The sequence below is a fragment of the Halyomorpha halys genome, unplaced genomic scaffold, assembly GCF_000696795.3.
Source record: "Halyomorpha halys isolate HHAL.00 unplaced genomic scaffold, Hhal_1.1 Scaffold1020.1, whole genome shotgun sequence".
Lineage (NCBI taxonomy): Eukaryota > Metazoa > Arthropoda > Insecta > Hemiptera > Pentatomidae > Halyomorpha > Halyomorpha halys.
The window spans coordinates 58,878-82,702 of NW_027106408.1; the positions used below are offsets into that span (position 1 = coordinate 58,878).

General features: G+C 30.7%; 2 protein-coding genes across 4 annotated transcripts in view; one reads left to right on the forward strand and one right to left on the reverse strand.

Annotated features, from left to right (window-relative positions):
* The window catches only part of LOC106687870 (probable ATP-dependent RNA helicase DDX5), a 13,577-nt gene extending 362 nt beyond the window's left edge, over positions 1–13,215 (reverse strand). Inside the window, exons 1-12 of one of the 3 annotated variants that reach the window (XR_010842700.1) lie at positions 13,052–13,214; positions 11,597–11,667; positions 8,884–9,198; positions 7,434–7,545; positions 6,643–6,904; positions 6,083–6,189; positions 5,147–5,233; positions 4,876–5,072; positions 4,727–4,788; positions 3,829–3,888; positions 2,038–2,283; positions 1,050–1,160 (exon numbers count right to left, since the gene is read on the reverse strand). Coding sequence is in view for 2 of the 3 variants with exons in the window: in XM_014432022.2 (XP_014287508.1) it covers positions 2,038–2,283; positions 3,829–3,888; positions 4,727–4,788; positions 4,876–5,072; positions 5,147–5,233; positions 6,083–6,189; positions 6,643–6,904; positions 7,434–7,545; positions 8,884–9,198; positions 11,597–11,598 (1,450 nt within the window). In the remaining variant the exon portion in view is untranslated. Of the gene's footprint in view, positions 1–1,049; positions 1,161–2,037; positions 2,284–3,828; positions 3,889–4,726; positions 4,789–4,875; positions 5,073–5,146; positions 5,234–6,082; positions 6,190–6,642; positions 6,905–7,433; positions 7,546–8,883; positions 9,199–11,596; positions 11,668–13,051 lie in introns of all 3 variants that reach the window. The other 2 variants (XM_014432022.2, XM_024361991.2) reach the window with 2 other exon arrangements.
* Positions 13,216–14,858: 1,643 nt separating this feature from the next.
* On the forward strand, positions 14,859–17,435 carry LOC106687878 (kxDL motif-containing protein CG10681). The gene is made up of 4 exons (XM_014432033.3): positions 14,859–15,173; positions 16,450–16,649; positions 16,730–16,819; positions 17,173–17,435. Exons 1-4 carry the CDS (start codon positions 15,031–15,033, stop codon positions 17,268–17,270), a joined length of 531 nt encoding a protein of 176 aa, XP_014287519.1. The 5' UTR covers positions 14,859–15,030; the 3' UTR covers positions 17,271–17,435.
* The last annotated feature ends 6,390 nt before the right edge of the window (positions 17,436–23,825 follow it).

Consider the following 23,825-nt stretch of genomic DNA (forward strand, 5'->3'; position numbering starts at 1 on the left):
AAAAAAAAAGAAAGAAAGAAACTTCACTATAAATTTCTGGGAAAATTGTCATTCACTGGTAGGTTATTTGTCATAATTTAACTAGATAAATAAAAAATAATAATAATATGCTGGACTAAAAATTTGACAGCTTCTGTTATTTCGAACAATGAAGAAGAGATTAAGTAAAAGATCATTAACTAGAAAGTATTTTCAAAAATAAAAACTTTTTATTTACTTAATGAGTTATTTATCTGAGGTATATGACAATGTTCTCAATTACTTAGGACCTTATAAAAAATTTTGGTCTAATTATGAATTATAAAGGTTAATTAATTATTAATATTCCCGATAACCTTATTTATCTTTTGTCTTTATTAGTATAGTTTATGGACATGAATGTATATATCACTAACTTTTAATATATAGATACAATAAACTTATAAGGATGTTAACTTAAATGAAAATACCAACATTTACTGAATGAGGATGATAAAAATTAATTTTAATGTGAGTAAAGAGGATTCGAATTGGGTATGAATAGTGATTAAATATTTGTGAAAAGACTGCATTCACAAAATTAAAAAAAATAAAAATTTAGTTGCAACTCAAGACAAATGATAAAAATGAGCAAGTATTGCGTGAAACTAGTTCTGTATCCAAATTAAGAGGTGAGGCACTCTATATGAGAAGACTTTAGCAATAAATGCTCTGTGGTATGCATTTGATGATGATGAATGAAGGTATGGATAGGAGGTAAATTGACAGAAATATTAGCGAGTTTTATGGGTGTTAACAATAAATCCTCGCAGGATGGAGACTCCACTCTGTAAGGTATTTTCTTACGGTTGTGTGGTATAGCATATCCCAAAACAACAGTATTCACTTTAGGTCCTTGCAGGAATGGATACCCTCTCTGTAAGATATTTGCTTACAAACAAGAGGATTGCCAGTTCTACAGGTATTCACTGTAAATCCTGATGAAAGGACAGAGGGTGTAGGAATGAGGAGAAATCCAAAGAAGAGAGAGTGAAATAATAATAAAATTTAAAAAACAAAGTTAGAATAACCTGATCCACGAGTGTATATTCTTACTCACTGCCTTTTAAAGAGGTGAATCCATGAGGTAGATTATCTTGGAATATGATGTTTGTGATAGTCTTACATCCGGGCCGTTTAGCCTACATTTAAGATATTAGCTTTTAGTCGATCAAAATGTTCAATTGTAATCTTTATTGATTCAAATAACGAATTTAAAAGAATATTACAATATATTCTTTATTATTATTATCTGGTCATTCACAAATTAAGTTAAAGTATGTATACAATGATTAAAAATTAATATGACAATAGTTTGACTGAAGTCTGTAGAGGTTCACATCTTGTCAACTAGGTCACGTCAGGTTCTAAGGTCCTTAACACTTTTGGTGGTAGCTACAAATGTATTGGAGTAGTTAAAAATAAAAGGTAAAATGTCTTTTTATGGTCCTATGAAGAATGGGATGAAACCATTCAATATCAGAATGTTGTTGGTTATGCTAGCAACTCATTGGACAGTAATCTATCTATTGAGGTTTATTGGTTACATTACAGCATTGTTTAATGTTATTATTGCTCAGAGTTTTGAACGAACAAAGTAATCATGACTCCTTTCTTGATCTTTTAATACCTTAAATTAGTTTTGATAAAATATCTCTTGTTCTAAGTATTTAAGGAAGGAAGAAGGCATAAAGTAAAACTGTTATTAGTGCCAGTAGTTGGAACATTAATTATATATTGCAGATTTCAAGATCTTGTAAAAAAATCAACATTTATTTGCAGTTTTAAAAGACATTTTAAATACTAACTTTCATAACAAGATAATAGGATACACACTTTACTGAATGTCACATTCAATTTAATTACTATATATATATATATTTTTTTTTACTGCACCTGGACCATCTTCCTTTTATAAATCATAAAACCTTTTATTTAAAATTATTAAATAAACTGAAAGACCAATATCATATTAGAGCTAAATATATAACAAGAATATTATGAAATATAAACTGTTACCACCATTTGAAAAACCATTTCTTCGACCATTAAACCACAACATGGATTGTAATTCAGGAGTTATATCCTGTTTAGCTTCCGCTAATACTGAAATTAAGTCCTTAGCTTGCTTTTGATTAGCAGAAGTAAAGAACGTATATGCTGTTCCTGATGAATTTGACCGTCCAGTACGACCAATCCTATGGATGTAATCTTCAGAACTTTTTGGGAAATCATAGTTGATAACATACATGACATTTTCAACATCTAAAAAAAAACACAGATAATAAAAAGGAATATTTTTGCTATAATTTAAAAAATGAATATTTAAAGCTAATTTTTAATTATATTTATTTTAAATAAAAGCATCATTATATTAAACAATACTTCAGAAAAGATGTAATTTTATTTTAAATAAACTGATAATTGATTAACATTAAAAAATTAAATTCTTATTTCAAACATACATTTCATTTCCTCAGAAGAATTTTGGAAAAGGTAAACTGAAGGACAAGACCTAAATTACCTGAAATATATTTTTCATTTTAGCTTAGTCAAAGGTTTGAGTATGAGGCTAATCCCTAATAAACCTATCCTGTACAAAATCCTTTTTCAAAACTTCAACATCAAGTTGCTGAATTGTCTGTTACAATACAACATAGAACCCATCATTTGGACTTCACTTAAGGATCATAGAATGTTTGAACACTATAAAACTAGGAGCAACTAGATGATATAGACTGTCTTTATTTTTCTCCATTTTTTAAAATTTCAATTTAGCTGTCGATATATATTTTTATTATAATTGGATGTCATGCAGATTGAATGAGTAAGTAAGCTATAACTATAGAAGTATAAAGAAAAATCCAATTAAATTGGCAACTTTAAAAAGTATATATTAGAGGTATTCATGATCTTTAGTTTAACATGTTAAAGTGTGTTAAATGGGAAAAATTTGTGTTAAATGGAAAAAATATTTCCTTCTTTTAGCTTGTTAAAACAATATAATATTTACCAAGGTTGAGAGCCAGTTAATAGGTCTGCTAAATGGAGAATGACATAAGAAACAGACCAGCTAAGCTTCACACCATTTTGTCTATTGTTGTTTTGATAGGTTAGTTGCTCGTAGTTTGTGTTAATAAAAATAATAATAAAGTAATGGGGGGGGGGAGGGAGAGGTACTAGGAGAAGAAACAAAATGAGGAAGCTATTGGAGATTTTATTATCTCGTAAAGATTACAAGGTTAAAAAACAAGTTGTCCAGAAAATCTGCTAGGAGCTCCTGTGCATTTATCATATAACATGGACTATAAATTAGGCTGCTCACAATCTTATACTTATAGCATTTATTATGTTAAAACTTCCTACATTTAACACATCATGAATACCCCTACAATTGGGTTGAAAGATATGCATTACGCAGCCATTGAACATTAATAATTACAAAAATTAATCAACCATTTTCAATTCAAAAACAGGTCATAACTGTCTTAAACAAAAATGTTCTGAAATTAATACCCATGGAAGTAAGTCAAAAAATATGCTCCAGTATTTTCTCTAACATTTAATCATAGACCAACAATATACTCTCAATAATCTTCTTATTAAATTGTAAAAAAATAGAAAATAATTAGACTATTTAATGGTGAAATAGTTATTTTATTTACTTCTGCAATTTTAGTTATTGATATCATAAAAGGACCATTCATTTTGTACGTGCTCAATAAGAACTCTTTACAAATGCTGATAATAATTGTATTGTAAATTTTCTCTGATGAACTATTAAATTGTATATAAAGTTGTAATACTTGCCTAACCCACGAGCAGCTACATCTGTGGCTACGAGAATAAGTGATTTACCATTTCTGAATTCTGAAAAAAAATAAAATAGTTTTCAGTTGAAAGAAAATAAAAAATATAAATTATTATCATAAATGCTGTTACTTGTTAATGATGAATAGTTTCAGTAGGTAAGAAACATATGGATTCCTTCTTAACACTATTTAAAAAAATGAAATTTATAGAACTAGAACTTCCTATTAGTATTAGTGTCCAAATATTCATTTATACAGAGAAAGAGAAAAAAAATGTAATAGTACTCACAGAATTAAAAGACAAAAAAAAAAAATAATAATTTAAGCATAAAGTACATTAGCTGACATTGGAAAACAGCATGAAACCCACCCTCTACCCTAGAGTAGCCTTACTTATCTTTATTACTTTTATAATGAGTATTGGTCGACAAGAGGAGATCATAACACCAAAGGGAATCCTTCCCTGGCTAACCCACCCCTGAAATACTGGAATTAAACCCAGTTTTTTCTTACCTTTAAAACCTTTATTAATATGTAGAGCAATGTTTGAAAAAAAAAATTAGTTGAATCAAACAGCATTGAAAAAGTAGTTTAAAAAGGAAATCAGCATTGCATTTTAAGCTGTAGAAGGGATAGCCATACATTAACTGCACTGTGGTTGGAACATGTTTCATTACTCTCAAGAATCTTAGCCCAAGTACTGTGGAGTTTCGTTAACATCATTGGTTTCCATACTAAGTGATACAACAGATGGCATCATTGTCTTAACAGGAGGTAAGTTTCAGAATATTAACTTTACTTCCTCAGTTCATTTATCTCTTGGTTGGATGGTGTAGACATATAAGGTAAAAAAGAATATAAATACTGTTATGGTATAATATTTCTTCTTTACATACCTTTTAAAACATAATCTCTTTCCTTTTGTGATTTATTACCATGAATACTAGCTGCAGGCCATCTGAAATAATAATGGTGACAAAAAGTATTAAAGGATCTCATTGTTCTTGAATTTAATTTTATATTCTGACATTTAAATAAGGTATACCCATTCTTTCTAAGATCATTAGTAATCGAATCTACTTTCTTTTTGGTTTCTACAAAAATTATTGTCCGTTCTAGTTTATGGTTTCCAATTCCTTCTAGTAAATTATGAAGTTTTAATTGCTTATCATTTTCCTGACAAACATCGACAATTTGATGAATGTTGTGGTTCGCTGACAACTCCAAAGATCCAATATTAACCTAAAAATAATAAGAATTATTTGACATTTCACTATTAAGATTTGTTTTAATTGGTTGGAAAAAAAAATTAATACTTGAACATAATCTTGAAGAAAATCTTCAGCTAGAGATTTAACTTCTTTGGGCCAAGTAGCTGACCACATAAGTACTTGACGATCAGGCTGAAAAAATTTAATTAATGTTGTTATAACTGATTTTAATTTCTTTTAACTGTAGTCAGGTTCTCAGATACATGAAACTTAATGCAACAATGTTTGCCTAAATTACATATTGTTTCTTCAGCAAATTAACTGAAATGATAATTCATTTTGATTAGATATAATAAAAATACACTTCATAATTGTTTGATGATATGATTTTAATATTTTATTTCAAATAACCTGTAAGTTTTATATCACTTGATAAGGAAAAAAAAATCTCAAGAATTGTTTTGTGTGACAAGATCTTTACAAGTAGATAAAAATGTTTAAGTACATTACCATATACAAGAATGTGCTATATATCAATTGTATATATTCTAGTTACGATAGAAGAATGACAGGGTCTGCATCTAAGGCTGGAAAAATCCTGGGTCAAAATAGTAATTGATGATAGGGCAAAATGATTTAACATTTATCCACCATCATTTTATAACACTCATTTTTCAACCGATCTAGGGGATTTAATAAGCATGCAGATTTCTAACAAATAACACATACAATAATGGATCTAACATACAGTGAATTTCTTCTATTGGCAATTAGAAATTAATTTGTTTAATTTTTTGGTATGCCGCCATGATATCTTCACAACTCCTGTACAGTACAAATGCTATTTTAAGATATGAAGATTTTTTAGAACATCAATTCAAAAATTACAATAATTGATTAATAGCCTTAATTATCACTCATATCGATAAATTAGTGGATAATGCGCTCATAACTTATATCTAACAGAATAACTTATAAACTGGCAAAAAAAAGAAAGTAAGTTTTTACTCAATATAAAATATTAATGTGATAGGTACTTGCCCTGATCTGTTGCATTATTTTTCTGATTTGCTGTTCAAATCCCATGTGTAGCATTCTGTCTGCTTCATCAAGAACTAAGTAAGTACATCTCCTTAGATTGGTCGTACCTATTATATAACCAAAGTTCAGAAAAATTAACCATCTAAAATATATTACTGCAATAATTATAGAATGGGCATGAGGATGTTGGTACCAATTATTTCATAATTGGAATTAAATGTTTTAAAAGGATTTGGAAGAAAATTTTTTCTCTAGTTTTCAAGCCAGAACATTTGACAACTGTACCGAAGTTAATAATAAAATATCGGTTTTATTTTGAAAAAGCATTAATATATCTTTTGGACATTACCTTTATCTACTTATGTTTAGAAACATGATAAATGCCAATTAAGATTTTCTAAAATATTGGTAACACTATTACATTTTCTTGGACTTTTTTTAAAAGAGTTTTTAATCAAATGATGTATAACTAACCATTGAAACTCAATATGGTGATAAATAAAATAAAAACAGAAGTTTTCGTTTTGCAATGTATGCTATAATAAAAACTTTATTAATACCTGTTGTCAAAAAATCTATTAGGCGACCTGGTGTGGCTATCACAATGTCTGCTCCATTCTCTAAATCTCTAGCTTGGGGACCTTTTGGAGCACCACCAAAGACAGCGACAGCTTTTTGTCTACAAACATCACCAAATTGCATAGGAATTGATTGAATTTGCTGAGCTAACTCTCGGGTAGGAGTTAATACCAAGACAATAGGACCATCCCCACGCTGTACCCTTGGCTGATTGGTACTGTGGATAACTGCAGGGAGCATATACTGAAAATAAAATAAAATTGTATGAAATAAAATAAAATTAAAACAGTTTATCACCGGCTTAATACTTTGGGGTTGTATGTGAATGACACGAGGAGAGATAGTCTCCTTCATAAAACTTCCCTAAGGAGACACAGTTCACCTGGACTAATATGTTTCTTCTTCCTTGGAGCTATAGCCAGATATGAGCCTTGGCCTCCTTGCAAAGCTTATGTCAGGTGTTCCGATCTTGTGCCGTCTCCAGTTCTGTGTTCTGGCATCTTGTACCACATAGACCTCCCTTTTGAAGTTTATCCATCCTCTGACCCTAAATCAGTGGTGGTTTCCTTCTATTCGTTGGGGCTATCAATCATATTTATCCGGGCATCGTGTGGCTTAAATATGTTTGAACCATTAATTGTGTTGTTCAGATGTTTGTTTCCATATTTTTCCCTTTTTAATAAGAATAATATTTTTCAAATGACATGGATATCTATTCAATAAACAATCTAATCCAAAGATAACTATATTGAGATAATTTAAATAAACTTACAGCTAGTGTTTTTCCACTACCAGTTTGAGCAATGCCCACCATATTCCTTCCACTTAAAGCAATTGGCCAACTTTGAGCTTGAATAGCAGTTGGGAAATCAAATCCCAGTTTTCTAGAAGCAAATTTGATAACTATATTTCATAAATTTAAAAATTACATCATGACAAGAAATGGTATTGCATTTGTAAAAGTTGGGAAAACAGTAATTAAAATTATTATTATTTTTTGATGATTTATGTACTGTATTGCTTAGGACTAACAATTAATGAAGAGTGAGATCAACTAAAAATGATTCACCACAAGTGAGTTGATCTGGACAATAAATTTTTAAAAAATTAATAGTTGGTTATATATTTAATTAAAGATTACTTATTTTTTTAATCGAATCTTATTCTGATTATTCCTAAAGTTAATTAATTGATTAACTACTTATTGTGATCAATGCTCTCAAGGCTCTCTTTAAGACTAGATTCAGATTTTTAACATTTCATACATAGGAAGATATTAGAGACATTGCGAATCAGAGTACAACTTTTTCAGCTATGATTTTGAGAATTTTTTTTTCCCTTCATAATAATTTATATACAAAAACAATTACAATATGTAGATAGTTACATCCTTTCATTGCCAAGGGCATTCTAAGGTGAGATGGCTGAGTCCACTGCATATGAGGGAGCATTGTGGTGCTTCTTAACTGTCTTTAAGGACAGGAGCAGGAAGAAATCTCTCAGGAGTAGGGAGATTTTAAGATAAAACACTTGGAAGATTTTAATGGGGGTCATCTGTAACTGAGAGAGTTGAGGTATAAGGTCTTTGCAACCTTGGAACTACAGCGGTCCTGGTTTGAATCCAACCTGGGGGGTCAGCCTTTATATGTAGTACCCTGTATACCATCTCCCCTCCCCTTATATGCTAGATATGAACAGGAAGGGGGCTAATTAAAAACAAAAAAAAATTATATAATATTGGTCAAACTGCTTTAGACAGTTTTGAAAGTGAAACCTTATTTTTTAGTTAGCAGTTGTGTAGCATTATTAAGTAGTTAGTTAACAATGACATGGTAGATGTGAAGCTACTTTATGCAGTCTTGTATTCCCAACACGAGATCAAATACATATTGGACCATCTGTTAAACAGACTGTCTCCTGAATGGTCTGTAAATTTGGTTTTATAAATTTATAAAACTATTTATACAACCAACAGATGATATCCAATTTTCACAAGAATTTGTGATAGTCCACACATCATTAATAAACAATGACAGTAACATAACTTAATCAATGATGGTTTGTTCTCCCATTTTCTTTAGTAATTACTCAAACATGTTTCATAATGACACCAAGTAATATGAGTATATATGAAAAAAAAAATCATATACAAAATATGAAGTAGAGTTAAGGAAACTTTTTCAATAGATGTTAATTAGATTGGAAATAAAACAAACTCTCACTTGATAGTTCCAGCGACATACTCAGGAAAATTGCCTTCTTCAAAATACATGATCGGATTGTTCTTATTATCAGCATCTCCTTCAATTTTGATACCTCTGCTTTCTCTATATTGCTGTACATCAGCATAAGATCTATTTAAGACACTTGGATGTGGAATGTAAAAATTTTTTGTAAAATCTGGAAGCGAATGGTTCTCCCAAGAAACAGCTTCCAACCCATCACAAAAGCTACCATAACTTTCATTGTCATTTCCATAGAAAGAGGAGTAGTCATTTTCATAATCTCCTTTTTTTTTATAATAGCTTCTGTAAGTCCTGAGAAAAACATTTAATTTCAGGTACGCTTTACTTCCATATTGAATAGATTTGATGATGAAACTAAATAAAATAATTAAATTTATAATCTTTAAATTTCTTTCTTGAGACTGGTAATTGTTTACTAAATAATTCAAAAACACTATCCAAAATTATAGTCTCAAAACATTTATTTCATTCACACGTCCAACGTTTCGGCCAATTCGGCCATCTTCAGGGACAATCTCAAATTACTATGAGACATATCATCCAACCATTTAAAAAAAACTCCATACAGGCCATTCTGCCCAGGTCAAAACATTAATATCTAATATGTCAAAATTACATTAAAAATCACAGTCAAATTATTTCTCTTTTATCACTATTTATACACTTTTATTATAACCTTATAATTAGGTTATAATAAAAGTGTATAAATAGTGATAAAAGAGAAATAATTTGACTGTGATTTTTAATGTAATTTTGACATATTAGATATTAATGTTTTGACCTGGGCAGAATGGCCTGTATGGAGTTTTTTTTTTTTTAAATGGTTGGATGATATGTCTCATAGTAATTTGAGATTGTCCCTGAAGATGGCCGAAACGTTGGACGTGTGAATGAAATAAATGTTTTGAGACTATAATTTTGGATAGTGTTTTTGAATTATTTAGTAAAAAATAATTAAATTTAGAATGTGAAATTTTGTAGCCTAATTAAAACTGTTTATAATTTTAGGTACACTTAACCCAAAGGCCTTGACATTAGGTGTTGAACATTGGTTAGATAGGTGGTTAGGAAAGGGTGCCAGCTGTAAGTCCTCTTAGGATTGCAACTTTTCTCTATAGAGTACTATGTGTGAAGAGGCAAAGGGAGGAATGCAAGTCCAGACTTGGTACCAGCTGCCAGGTCTACCAAGGTCACTTCATTCTTTAGGGCACTATGTAGGAACAAAGGGGATTTTGATCCCAGGCTTCACATTTGGAGAAAAGGCATATAAAGGAGTAATGTTCCACAGAAGGCAAAGAAATGATATAATATAAATCCCATAATATAATATACTGATCCACTAAAGACATGGTTACTCTCTGCCTTCTACGGGAGAGACTCCTATGAAGCAAAATTCATACTTAGAACTTACAATTTTGGCCAAGTCAAGCCTCTGAGCTATTAAACACCTTCAAGAGGTAGCTGTTAAGCCTGTAAGACGTTAGCTTTCAGCTGACGTATTGTAATCTTCATTAATTCAAATAATACAATTGTGAATATTACAATATCTTATATAGTTGTTACATGTTACAATTAAGATATATACTAGGAGTAGTACAAATATTAATATATGGTGTTTGCCTGATATCAGCAGGAGTTCCCATGTCAGCTAGTAGGGGAATTTGAGGGGAATTGGTTGCGTTAAGCCCGCCCAAAGTGGTCTTGGCTGTAGTAGTCACAGCTGTAGACCAGCAGGTAGCGATGTCGCTACATCTTTATTGTCATAACCACCCACCTTCACCCAGTAAACAATAATAAATAAACGTAAAATTGTTGTAAACGTGGTATTTTATATGATTAACAATAGTTTTCAGTAGTAACTCGATTTAGAAAAATGTTTGGGGGAAAACATCTAGGTCTGAGATATCTAAACTAGGACTTACAAAATACAAGATGATGTATCTTCGTATGTCTCATTTATTTATGATCTCGCTACCTCAATAGCTACTCCTAATGTTTTATTTTCCGTTTTAGAGAGACCCGAAGAAAAAAAAAAAAAAAGCTACTCGAAATTAAACTACAATAATTTTGCGAAGTAGGTTATGCCGTTGAAACGCTGAAGAAATGAAGCTAATTTTTTGAAATCCCGAAGGTTGTAACTTGAAAAACTTATACTGTGGATTATTATATGGCGTCCAGATTAGTTCTGAAAACTGCATTTTTTATTTATTTACTTTGCATCGACAGTTGTGGTCGTCTGAAAAAGCTGCTTTTCAGAAAGATCCTTTAAAACATTATATCTCGACTGCAGAATGCAATTGAGGTTGTTAAGACTGAACGATATTTTTTTTTTTGTAATCTATCCCTCTCCCTAAATTATTGACATTTGCTCCAGGGGCTCCTCTCTATAATGACAAAGCCACACTTGTCTGAAAATTTATTGTAGGTATCAAATATTTATAATACAGTACTGAAATTATCAATTCTAATTTTGCTTCAAAATTATCAATTACAATATTCGGAGGATTTGAGAAATCCGTTAGGATAATTTTTTACAGAGAGATTAAAAGAAAAGAAAGATTACTCCTAATTTTGATAGATAACAAAGGTTATAAATAATCTTACACAATATTAGTAACAAAATGCTGTCTATAAAATCCAAAACTAGGTATTCAACTGGACTTACTTTCATGTATGGGAATAAACTTACATAGTACTAAAAAATGTTTTCAAATCCTTGCTAACAAGTTTTCCTTATACTTCACTTGCTTATAGCAATATCTGAAAACCATTTAGTCAATCATTCCTCGTCTGCACATTAACTAATAATAGTATTCTTTACTACTACAAAGGTTTAGTAATACTAATAATATATTTGTGAATGAAACATATCTTTTAAATCTATCACCAGATAATAGCAACCGCATGAATACATTCTTTTAAGATTAAAGTTAAAAAAGATCCTAATTGAAGGCTGTTTTACCCCACAAATTTATGTCAGAAACCTACTAATAATTTTATATTTTTATGTATGATTTAGAGTTTTCTATGGTGATCCAAATTATTTTTATAGTGTTCAATTTGATAGCAACATCTCAGACATCACTGCTTTGCTTAAATAGTGAGTGGCGCATCTTACAAAAAAAAAAATGATTTAAAATAAAACGTATTCCAAAGATAGTACCTTAGACTGCACTGATTTTCTAGAACGAGGTCGTCCAACAGACTGTCCTAAAGTTATTAAAGTTGTTATAAATTAACTCCAGTCTACGGCACAATCTATGGAACACATCAAACACAAAATAAAAAAAAATGTTTGTGAGATGTTCCATAATTCAAGCAAAGCAGCAATATGAATAAATCCAAATATTACAGAATGTTGATTTTATAAATTATAAAATAAAAAATCATCAATTTCAAAAGGGGGGTGCCTACTTGTCTGCCTTACATATTAGGCTAATTTCAGCTAACGAATTTCATTCAGTGAATAGTTTAATAGAATGTAGTAAAGAGTTGATATTTTAATACAGGAGTAAGTGATCAATACTTTTTTTATCAGATTTATCCTATTAATCTTTTCATCCCTATATTGACTCGAAAATAGGTAGAAAAGGCAAGAGTAACGCATCATTTCAAAGATATTCGTTAATTTGAAATTTTTTCTAAAATATCGTTGGTAGACAGAAAACTTGATAATTCTTTGGTTATTCTGACGTGATATTGAGTTTTCTCTGTGTACCATCGATTTGTTTTTACGCTTGTAATGGGAAAAGGTAATTACATTTCCTCCACTACTAAACCCTTGTCTTGTCAGGGTATTATTCAACTTGGCATTTCCAACTATTTTTGTAGAAACCTTCATTCAATATATGAAATGCATATATTAAATATTCAAGAATTCAATGGTCGAGTCATACTATTTGTTTTGTTCCCTGTCCATACATACATTCATCCAGTTTATATAACGAGTAAATTAATATTAAACGGAAAGGAAAGTGAAAATACAACTATTAATCTAAACTTGGTAATATTTTGTGTAAATGAAGCGCAAACGGTATTGAAGGAAATCAGAACGTATAGTATGAAACAACTTTTAAAATTCTAATAATGTTAAATAAAAAGAAAAATACCCTCATTTAAAAATATTCTATTAGTGTATACTTACTCCAAAAGACAAAGGTTGAAGAGAGTAGTATCAGATCCTAAAATGGAGGAGCCTTATCCTTAAACAACCTAAATATATTGTCTCTGAAATAGAAAGTTAAATTTTATAATGTAACGTATTACTAAGATTCATAGCAAAGTGTGTATTTATAAAACAGAAACAAATGATATGTACCATATGTCCGTAAAATCTCAATACTACAGATGTAGGAAATTAGAAGTAAACTAAATAATAATAAAAAACTAATACAGTGGTTTATAATTTAATTTGTTATCCATTATGTCAGTAAATGACAAACAATGAAAAAGTGGTTTAGAACCATACGGAGTAAAAAAAAAATTATGTAGATTTTTTTTTTAGATTATACATTTCGCTGATAAATAGTAGCACATCTGACAAAAAAAATGTTTTTGAGCTATTCCAGATATTTAACCTTAGGCTATGATTACTTTATGACATCCCAATTAGCATTGGGACATCTATAGCATTGGTTCCTAACCTGTGGTCTGCGGAGCATTATCGTTTTAAGAGTTACTGAAAGGTTTTAAGAGGCAAAGGTAAAATAAAAGTGAGCCAAAATGCTCTTTTAAGCAATTTAAAATTAACATATTTTCTGAGAAGAGGTTGTGCGGACCTTATGTGCCATTCAGGGGCGTGGCGGAAGATGGGATGAGTAAGGCTGCCTTCTGTTTCAACTTGACTATAATGGTCACATTCCTATTAATCTCTACGGAGCTAATACCATCTCTAAATCTACGGAGGTTCCATAAAGCCCATCTTTTTTTCTTCACTTATCCTTGCATCTTACCTCTTCATTATACTCCCTTCAATGTATTTTGTAAATTTTAACTTGAGAAGGTTTAGAGGTATTGGGTTCCTTGATTAATCCAGTCGACATAAAGTCATGATGAGAATTAAACATTATTTACGCAAAACTCATAATTTTTGTCAAATAGATGTAGTTGCTTTTTGAATGATGTTTAAATTTTCTATTTAACAAAAAAATTAGCTAATAATTGCCAAGATAAGGCTTACTGAAAATTTCATTCATGTTTTTTGTAAGTTTTGTTGAAGTATTTGGGCAGGAATTCCCTGCAGTCCCTTTTGCAATAAGGAACAATGGATAGAGGAAATATCTTATATAAAAATCCTCAGGTTTTTTCTTTAAAGTATGCCGAATTAAAACAATATCTATTGTGTCTTTTGGGTTTTTCTGATACTTGAGGAATTGGTGCGCTATGGAAAGTTGCGGATCCAAATATTTAATTTTCTGACGATTGAAAGTTCGCGTCATGCCTCTTCCATTCTTGACGAGTGACATAGTTTTGTCAAATGTTTAGTGATACCAAGATAATAATTGAGAATTAAAAGCCAACAATCCTGGTTAGAAAATCAAGAGATTTGTTATATGCCAAATAAAGTTGCCAATAACATTTTCAGGACCGTTGCAATGAATTTAAAATTGAATAAAAGAGTTGTCAAAATTTATCACCACAACATAAACAGGATAAAGATTATGTGAATATAATTTTTAACAAAATACAATAATTGCTATCAAACTTTCAATTGTGTTCATTTAATCAATATATATATTCAAATCTAGTAAAAGAAAAATATTGTCAATTCAACTATTCTATATATGTACTGTGTAACATATAGAGTAGTTGAAACAATATTCTGTATATTACATATAGAATAAATGATGTATGTAAACAGTTGGTTTAATGTGAATTTACCTTATTAAAACTTGGTATTCATACTTCAGGGCACATCTTGGGTGGTGCTATGGCAGTTTAGAACTTAAACATAACCTTTCTGTTTATATTTTTGTGTTACAGTACAGGACTAATGTCATTACTTTACAGAAATATTACTTTTTGATCGACATTATTTGTTATTTCGTTTTTCGGTCTACGCCAGATGTACCATTGAATAATTTGTATTTTTTGTAACTCTTCTTTTTTTTAAAAAAAATTAATATGGCTGACAACACTCCTGAGAGTGAAATTGGTAGTATAGAATGTTTTCAGAACTATACTGCCTCTGAAGTGTTTATCCAGGGACTTGCTGGCATTGTCGATCAACAAGATGTCGAGTCAATGATAAGAGCTCAAAAACAAATGTAAGATTGAGTAGAACGCTATGTATGACATTGTTAAAGTAATGGACTCAGCTTCAATTTTCTCATATTTTAAGAGCCATTTGATTTCTGTACTTATACCAACCCACCGCAAATAAATAAGTTAATGTTTGGCAATATCTGTTTTTGTTCATCTGCTTTTGAATCTTTAGTATCAAATCATAATTATAAAATTAGAGGAGCAGGTGGCTTAGAGGTAAGGCACTCCAAGGACTGGGGTTCGAATCTGGCTGTGGCAGATAATTATTTTCACCACAGTTGTGAGTCAGCTTTGTGTGTTCAGAAGCCTTCAGCGTTCACCATGTCTCATCAAGTGGGTACTCTTAATTGGCTTAAAATATGGCAGTTATGTATGACTCTGACCAAATCACCTCCTTGCATATAACCATTGGTATAGTAAAGGTACTTTTTTACGAAGAACTGCACTCCTGAACCTTCATGGGTTGTAATGGCACAGATTAAATTTTTTTTTTATATCTAAAACTAACCGTCTCATTCTAAAAACAAAACCTTAGTGACATTATTGAAGTGTCACTCCAAATGATGGTTAATAGTTAAACCACCTATAAGCAATATTTTATTGCCACATCATTACCATTCTTAGTTTAATTGGATCATAGTTGTGGACTTCTGTTCACTACGCTTGCTGAAAAGAAGTAAACGAACCTCCAATAGATCTTTTTCAGTTGAGTTTGGACTCAAGTACAAATTACTTCATGATGTTAAAACCGAAATCAATGGTTGACTATTTTATTATTGTTTATAGCTAGTGCACACCTACTGTCAAGCCAGGCTGCGAAATAGTATCAGAATAATTATAGGGAATGTATCTAGTTATATCTTCATATTCTGTAGAAAGGCAAATTCGTCAAATTTAATAATTTCCAATAATATGTTTGCTGAAATAGTCATTGATAATAATTTGTGAAAAAAATTAAGGATGTATAACTGATTCTCTAAAATATAATCATTATATTGAATTTCATTAAAAAATAATTTATAGAACAGGTAAAGCACAAAATACCCTCTTCTGAAATTGTTGGGTGGAACCTTCTTAAAGAGCTCTGATGATATATCAGTAAAATAATATTATCTATTATATTAATATTTTTCTGTCAGAGAGAAACTGGTTATCACTCATTGGATTGACCTGTTTCTGAAATAAAAATATTCATATTAATTGTACTTTTTTTTATGGACTTTTACATTTTTATTATTATACATATATTCTACATTTTTAATGCTCATTTAATTTCAGGTTACAGAGGTTTGAGAAAACAAATGAAATGCTGACTAACTGTAATAACTTGTGTGTTACAAGATTGAAAACAGCTTCTGCTGATTTCAAAAAGCATACCTCACTTTTAGTTGAAATGAGGAAAGATCTAGATAATATATTCAAACGTATTCAAGTTCTTAAGTCAAAAACAAGTGCACAATACCCTGAAGCATTTGCTGGTAAACTTTTGATAAAAATTCAGTTTTATTTCCAAGTTTCACATTATAATTAACTAACTTTTAATGTGTTTATGGTTTAGCAATGCCTAAAGCTGACGAAAAAGAGTCTGATCCACCTGAAAATTCTTCAAGTAACAACAACCCTGTAATTGAACCTCCTGCTTCATCAGGTATAGTTTTTACTACATTTGAATGATTGTAACTATGTTGTAAACAGTTATAATTGTTTCTTATGGTTTAGTTGGTCAGTGACCACAAAATACTTTATTAACTTGAGAGTTTTTAGTTTTTACATAATTGCTCATATGTAAACAGTCATTTCCAATTTAGATCAACCCATGAACTTATGGTTTTGAAAATTACTTTGAAATATCAAATAAGTATTTATTAGCTTTTTAAAGTTGAGATTTTACTTATAATAATAAAAATTAATATTTACCACAATGTGGAACATTTAATGTGGTTTGCATTATTTTTATCTTAGCATTTGCTCTTAAATTGCTTTTCAATATTTTTCTTCTAGGTCCTGTGAACATTATGAAAAGGGGAAATAGTTGGTCTAGTGAAAGTTGTAATAATAGCCAACAAGACTCGTCACCCTATACTTCTGACACTGGTTGAGATATTTATGTTTGTTAAAATAAGTATATGAATCATTTTCTTAATTTATGTATTTTTTAATAAATGTACTGTTTATTTATTGTTCTCGTTTGTTAGAAACAGTTGAGTATCTAAGATGGTTGTGATATAAAGTAGTTCATTCATGTTGTTTGTTTGTTTATGAAATTGTTGTTTCCTAATTATGAGATCAGAATTTAGAAGTATAATTTTTTTTTACCTACAATGTTTGTATTAACAGCTGAAAGATACTGAATAAAGTATTGAACCATTTTAAAGCTTTGATTCGGCTACTACGAGGGTAAGTCAATCATTATCCGCAATGTAGTTATAAAATTTTATTGTAATCAAATAGGAAACTTACAAGTACACAATTTTTCAATATAGGCTTTGCTTTTCAATGCACTTTGTCCATCGTTGTATAAGCTTTGTGATGCCCTCATAAAAGAAGGTTTTCGGTTGAGCTGTGAGCCAAGAATGCATCACGTCATTCATTGCTTCATCTGAGGTAAATCAATGGTCCCTTAATGTCTCTTTGAGCAGACCAAACAAGTGATAGTAAGAAAGGGCAAGATCGGGACTATATGGAAGATGAGCCAGTTCTTCAAATTTGAGTTTCAGTGCCCATTTCAGCAGTATGGGCAGCAGTATGCGGACAGGCATTGTCGTGCAACAACCAATACCTTTTGACAGCAGTCCTTGGTGTTTGCTTCAAATTGCAGGCTTTAGCTTGGCAGTAAGCATCTCACTGTAACATACACTGTTTATTGTTGTGCCCCTTTCCTCATAATGTTCCAGTACTGGACCTTGTGAGTCCCAAAAAACTATAAGTATCAGTTTTCCTGCGAACGGTTGGGTCTTGAACTTTTTCTTGCATAGCAAATTTGGATGTTTCCATTTCATACTCTGTTAATTACTCTCTGGTTTGTAATGATGGGTCCATGTTTTGTCACCAGTAATAATCCTGTCTAAGAAGTTGTCCCATTCATTACCATAGTGATCCAAATGTTTTTGGCAGGTGTCCAAGTTGCAGGTGTGAGTTGTTTTGAGACCCATCTTGCACAACCTTTATGAAACCCAAGTCTGTTGTGGATGATTTTATAGGCAGAACCATGACTAATTTGCAGACAATGTGCCACTTCGTCAATAGTTAATTGTCTGTCAACGGGCACCATTTCACGTGGACGCTCAATGTTTTCTTCATTTGTGGTGATAAACAGTCGTCCAGCTCCTTCATCATGCGTTACACTTCTGCGACCATTTTTAAATTTTTCAATCCATCCGCAGACACTCCATTGTGGCAAAACACTGCGTATTTTATGTGTTGGTTTGTATGACACTAAACTTTTCTCAGTTATTAAGGCATCAATATATTAATGTAAGTATTTATTTAGACTTCTGTTAGGAATATGTAATGATGGTTTGAAAAATACTAAGTTTCAGACCATCTTGTTTAGGGAATGCATTTGAATCATATGAGTTTTAAGAGCTGTCATGGAAGAAAAACTTTTAACTGTTAAGGATGTTCATAGAAATTGGAGCTTATGTATTCTACCATTGATGGAAATCTCTGAATTGATTTTTTTTTTTCAAACAACAAATATAAAAAGAGAGGAAAAATCAACAAAAAGATTTTTATAAAAAATTGACAATTTTTACGCTTGTTTTAAACATTGATTTGTTTGTTTGACACAGATAAAATATAACCACTTTTTTTTTTTTAAACTATAACCGTTCAAAGTTCTCAGCTGGTGAAATTATAGCTGGCTGTAAGCATAGGAAATATTCTTGAAGATGTTGCAATTTTTTTCTTATGATCACTTAATTTTTTATGTTGAATTGGAATAAAACTTTCACCAGTTTTATAACAAATTAAAATTTCATTAGGCCCACAACTTAATAAAATAGTCTTGGATACTTAGGATTGTAAGTATAAAAGTAATGAAAACGTATATTAAGACAAGATGATTTAATGAATACTAAAGATAAGTAAGATGAAACAAAGCACTGATATGGGCATATGGGACATAATGAATTGTTGAACATATTTAAATTGTAGGGCAATGCTTGTTCCTTAGATCACAATTTACTTTTATATCTTTTAAAATATAACTATGGAAAGAGTCTCTTCTGATAGCTCCATTATTCCTACTTACTCTGTATTTTGAAATTATTAAAGTCTTAATTAAAAAATATTGTTGGAAGTTCACTGATTGACCGTGTGTCACAACAAAAAGTAAAAAAAAATATATATATATTTTATTGACATGTGATCAAAGGTACAAGACCATTGATCCAAGCGTTCCTTGGTTATAATTACCTTGTTTCTAAATAATATGTATTAAAAAGTAAATTAAATGTTTATTCATAAATTTATATTTCATTCTTTCATTAAAGAATTAAATAAGACTGAATTGAAGTAAACCCATTATTTATTTGTTTAAATGTGTGCAAGAAATTACAGTACAAAATTTATATATGTATAGGAAGATGGTCAGGGTTGTGGTCAAAGGAGAAACAAAAATAGTTTACAACTATTTTTGTTTCTCCTTTGACCGCAACCCTGACCATCTTCCTATACATCAATTTTTACAGTGAACTATATATACATATATACAAAATTTATAACTTAAAATTAATAAACATTTGCAAAATTAGGTCTGTTAATTAAATTTTACTTAAAATTAATGTATAGGCTTGTCCCCTCAACCATTTTTGATTATCATCTAACTGGCAGGTGCATTTGGTATACAGGCTTAAGAATGGAAACTGTACTAGCATTCTCCTGGTTATGTCCTGGTTTGATGAAAGTAGTAAATAATGTTTGTTGGGACAAACCAATTGAAAGACAATAAGTACAAATGTTACTGTATGTAGAACAAAGGATAAAATGGTGGTCAAACAGGATCACAATTAATAAAAATCTATTTATTGATAGCCTACATTTTGACCCACATTGCAGGTCTTCATCAGGGCTGGAGTGACAGGCAGTTGGTAATAAAAAAAAAAAAATTTTTTTGTTGTTACTAGTTGTCACTCCAGACATATACCTTTAATTCCCCTTATAGTTTTAATACCTGTAATGTGGGTTGAAACGTTGGAGATTAATGAATAATTTTGGTGATATAGACATAGGAAGAAGCATTTGAACAAGTAGATGGTTTTAAGTATTTAAGTTCTACGGTAACTAGAAAAAATGAAATTGATGAGGAAATAAAAGCAATGGTAAAGATAGAAAATATGCTTGTTATTTTTCAGTTTAGAAACTGCTTGCCTTCTATCCAAAAACGTAAGAATTATAATTTAAAAAATTTTTATTCTTCCCACTGTTCTTTATGGATGCAAAATGTGACTTCTTACACTAATGTAAAAACAGTGCCTTAAGGTTTTTGAAAATCAAGTATTACATAAAATATTGGCACCAAAAAATGATGAATTAATGGGAGAATTTAAAAAGCTACACAATGCTGAATTAAGGGGACTGCACCAGGTAAATATAATTCAAGTTATAGCATTGCGGGCTATGTAATGGGCCTTAGTAATGAGCGGATCCCTAAAACACTGATGGTGTGTGTAGTATAGTATAGTGTACCATAGTACCACAACATTGATAGTTCAAACTGCTTGATGGCTTTCTCCAATTTTCATGGAAACTACTATCCCTTTGAAAAAGATCATTATAAACTACTTCGAGTGAATTTAATAATTTTCATTTTGAATACTTACTGATGTATGTTTGTTTAATAGCTCTTGAGACACCAAACTTATCTAGGTGTCTTTTTTGAGTAATGTAGGACAATGTCAAAATCTTGTCAAGATGTATCTATATTTTTTTGATAACATGAAATAATAATTATTAGTGTATTTTTAATTAAGTTTTTGAAATATTATTGACATCAGGTAATTTTGTCATTTTAGAACAGCTTAAAAATATAAGTCGCTATAATGGACTTAGAGGAAGTACTATTTCGATTGATTTTCTCGAAAACAGCTCCAACGATTTTGGTATATCAATGTGCAACAGAATGATCATTAATATAAGCTAGATCTTTTTCCTCTTTGAAATAGTTTGACAGGGATTAAAGTGCCAAATTTTCAAAATGGCCTCCTCCAAGTACTTTTAATTTTGTTTGTTTGAAATTATATATCTTCTCTCACTGTTAGTAGAACTTAAAAATGGATGGTTCTTACTATTAACGCCACCAAAGTTGTTTGCACACAGCAATTTTGTTGTTCGTACTCGTACGAAGTTATCTTTGGTTTCTTTGTTGCCTTGTTAGCTGATTTTTGACCCCATTTTTTAGCGCTAGGAAAATGCCTATTTGGGATTTGCCAAAAACAGAACAAGATGCAATTTTATTTCTTAACAAGAGAAATATTTTATCTAAAAAACGTACATGTAGCAATTTCCATGATATAAAACTATATTTTGGTAAACGTAAATTTTGAAAATGTAATTTAAGACAGTGTGATCAGCAAGTGGGACTTAAAAAAGACACCAGGTTTGAGTTGAGCAGAATTCCATTTTGTTCAGCTTTAAGATTCATATACTGCTGGTGCAAGGAGCTGACATAAGTTAAATTTTGTGAAAAGCAGCTTGATTTATCAGATAAAACTGTTATAGACTGGAATAATTACATGCGTGACTTATGTATCTTGAATATAGAAAATAAATTTAACAAGAAAATAGGTGGACCAAATTGCATTGTGGAAATTGATGAAAGTTTGTTTACTAAACGTAAAAATAATTGTGGTCAAGTATTACCTGAACAATGAGTATTTGGTAGTATATGTAGAGAAACAAAACATTCCCTTGTTGTCACTGTTCCTGATAGAACTGGCCCCACCCCTCTTAATAAAATTATTGAAAACATTGTGGTTGGTAACAAATTTATCTTGACAGTTGGAAAGGTTACAAAACAAATATAATAATAAAAGAAGGATTCCTACATGCTAAGGTTAATCATAAATACAAGTTTATTGGTCCTGATACAGGAATTAATACACAAACACTTGAAAGAATGTGGGATATTGCTTAACGGAGGAACAAGGGGTTTAGGGGGACAGTGAGACATCATTTGAAATCTTATTTATTAGAGTTCATAAGGTGACAGCAACAACTGAAAGAAAATAGAGACTGTTTTCAATCTATATTAAATTCCATACCGGCCTATTTTCCACCTAAATCTGATTGACTACTTTACATAAATAAAATGTTTTGAATTTTTGAAGTGTTTTGATTTCACATAAAGTTTTCTATTCTATAATTTGTAGCAAAAACTTTCGGTGTAGCTTGGCGCATTAGCAGAATTTTTGCTGCGGTGGCGATGTGTATGAACCAAATAGATGTATATGAAATATGAATGAATTTGATATTTAAAAAAGGAGAAATAATTTCCCATGATGAAAATAAATTTCCGGAAATAAAAATATTACAATGGAAGTGTAATACATCGTTGGAAAGCTGAAGATACAAGATATATTTATATTTAACATATTAAGTCGTATAAGGTAATGGAGAGTGACCTAAAAGGCATAAATTAAGGTTTATTTAAACTCAATCTGGTGTTCGGATAGCCAGTATAATTTTTAACCGTCTGGTTAAAGCTTCCTCCCTATAGAAAACGGCAAATTTAAGTATTGCAATATTTACAAAGATTCATTCAGTTTGTAATAATTGATTTTGTATTAAGGGTTAATTAAATTTAGATCATAACACAAAAAAAGGCCATTCTTCCCGGCCGGACCCTCCCCACCAAGACCCTCAGGGAGCGACGGTCCTATATCACTTTTGAAATATTTGTTTTAAAACAAGAAGAGAATATTGGAAAACGGCGTGAATCATTATTGAAAGTTGTGAATAGAATACAGGACCCATTGATCTTTATATGGATGAAGTTTTATTTTAACTCAATAATATTGTGTAAGGTTCTCCTCGACATGACTCAAGGAACTGACTGGGAAATCGAGAGTACCCGATCTCATTCCATGGATATATTAAATTATGTCATAATGAAGTAAGACTACAGCATACTGTACATAGAGGCACCAGTTAGGAACTAGATTTCTAATTTCATGTCAACATGTAGAGGCAATGCTCAGTTTACGTTACTGACCCTTGAGTAAGTCTCCTAAATGTTTGAGGTCAATTTGTAAAATCTTTAATTTAAACACGCATGCCTCGACGGAAGAAAAAAAAAAGAGTTAAAGGATGCTTTATATCAACATCTAGAGTTGGTATAAGAAGGCACATGAGGACTAGCTTGAAAACTTCAATGAGCAAATTGGAAGGGAAGCAGAGTTTAAACCCACTACTGGAAATAATAGTCTGCACAGCTGAACTAATGATCAGGATAATAAATTTCGAGTATCCCCAAATTTCAGGCAAATGTCCTATTTTTTCCACCCAAAACCGTTCACAACCGTTTCGGTTTAAATATTTCTCGAGAAGGAGAAATAACAAAGAGGTATGCCAACTGCATCAGGAAGTGAAAGCATCCATGTTTATAAAGATACGAGATCTAAAATGGTAAGAGAATCTCCTTGCGATGGGTGATA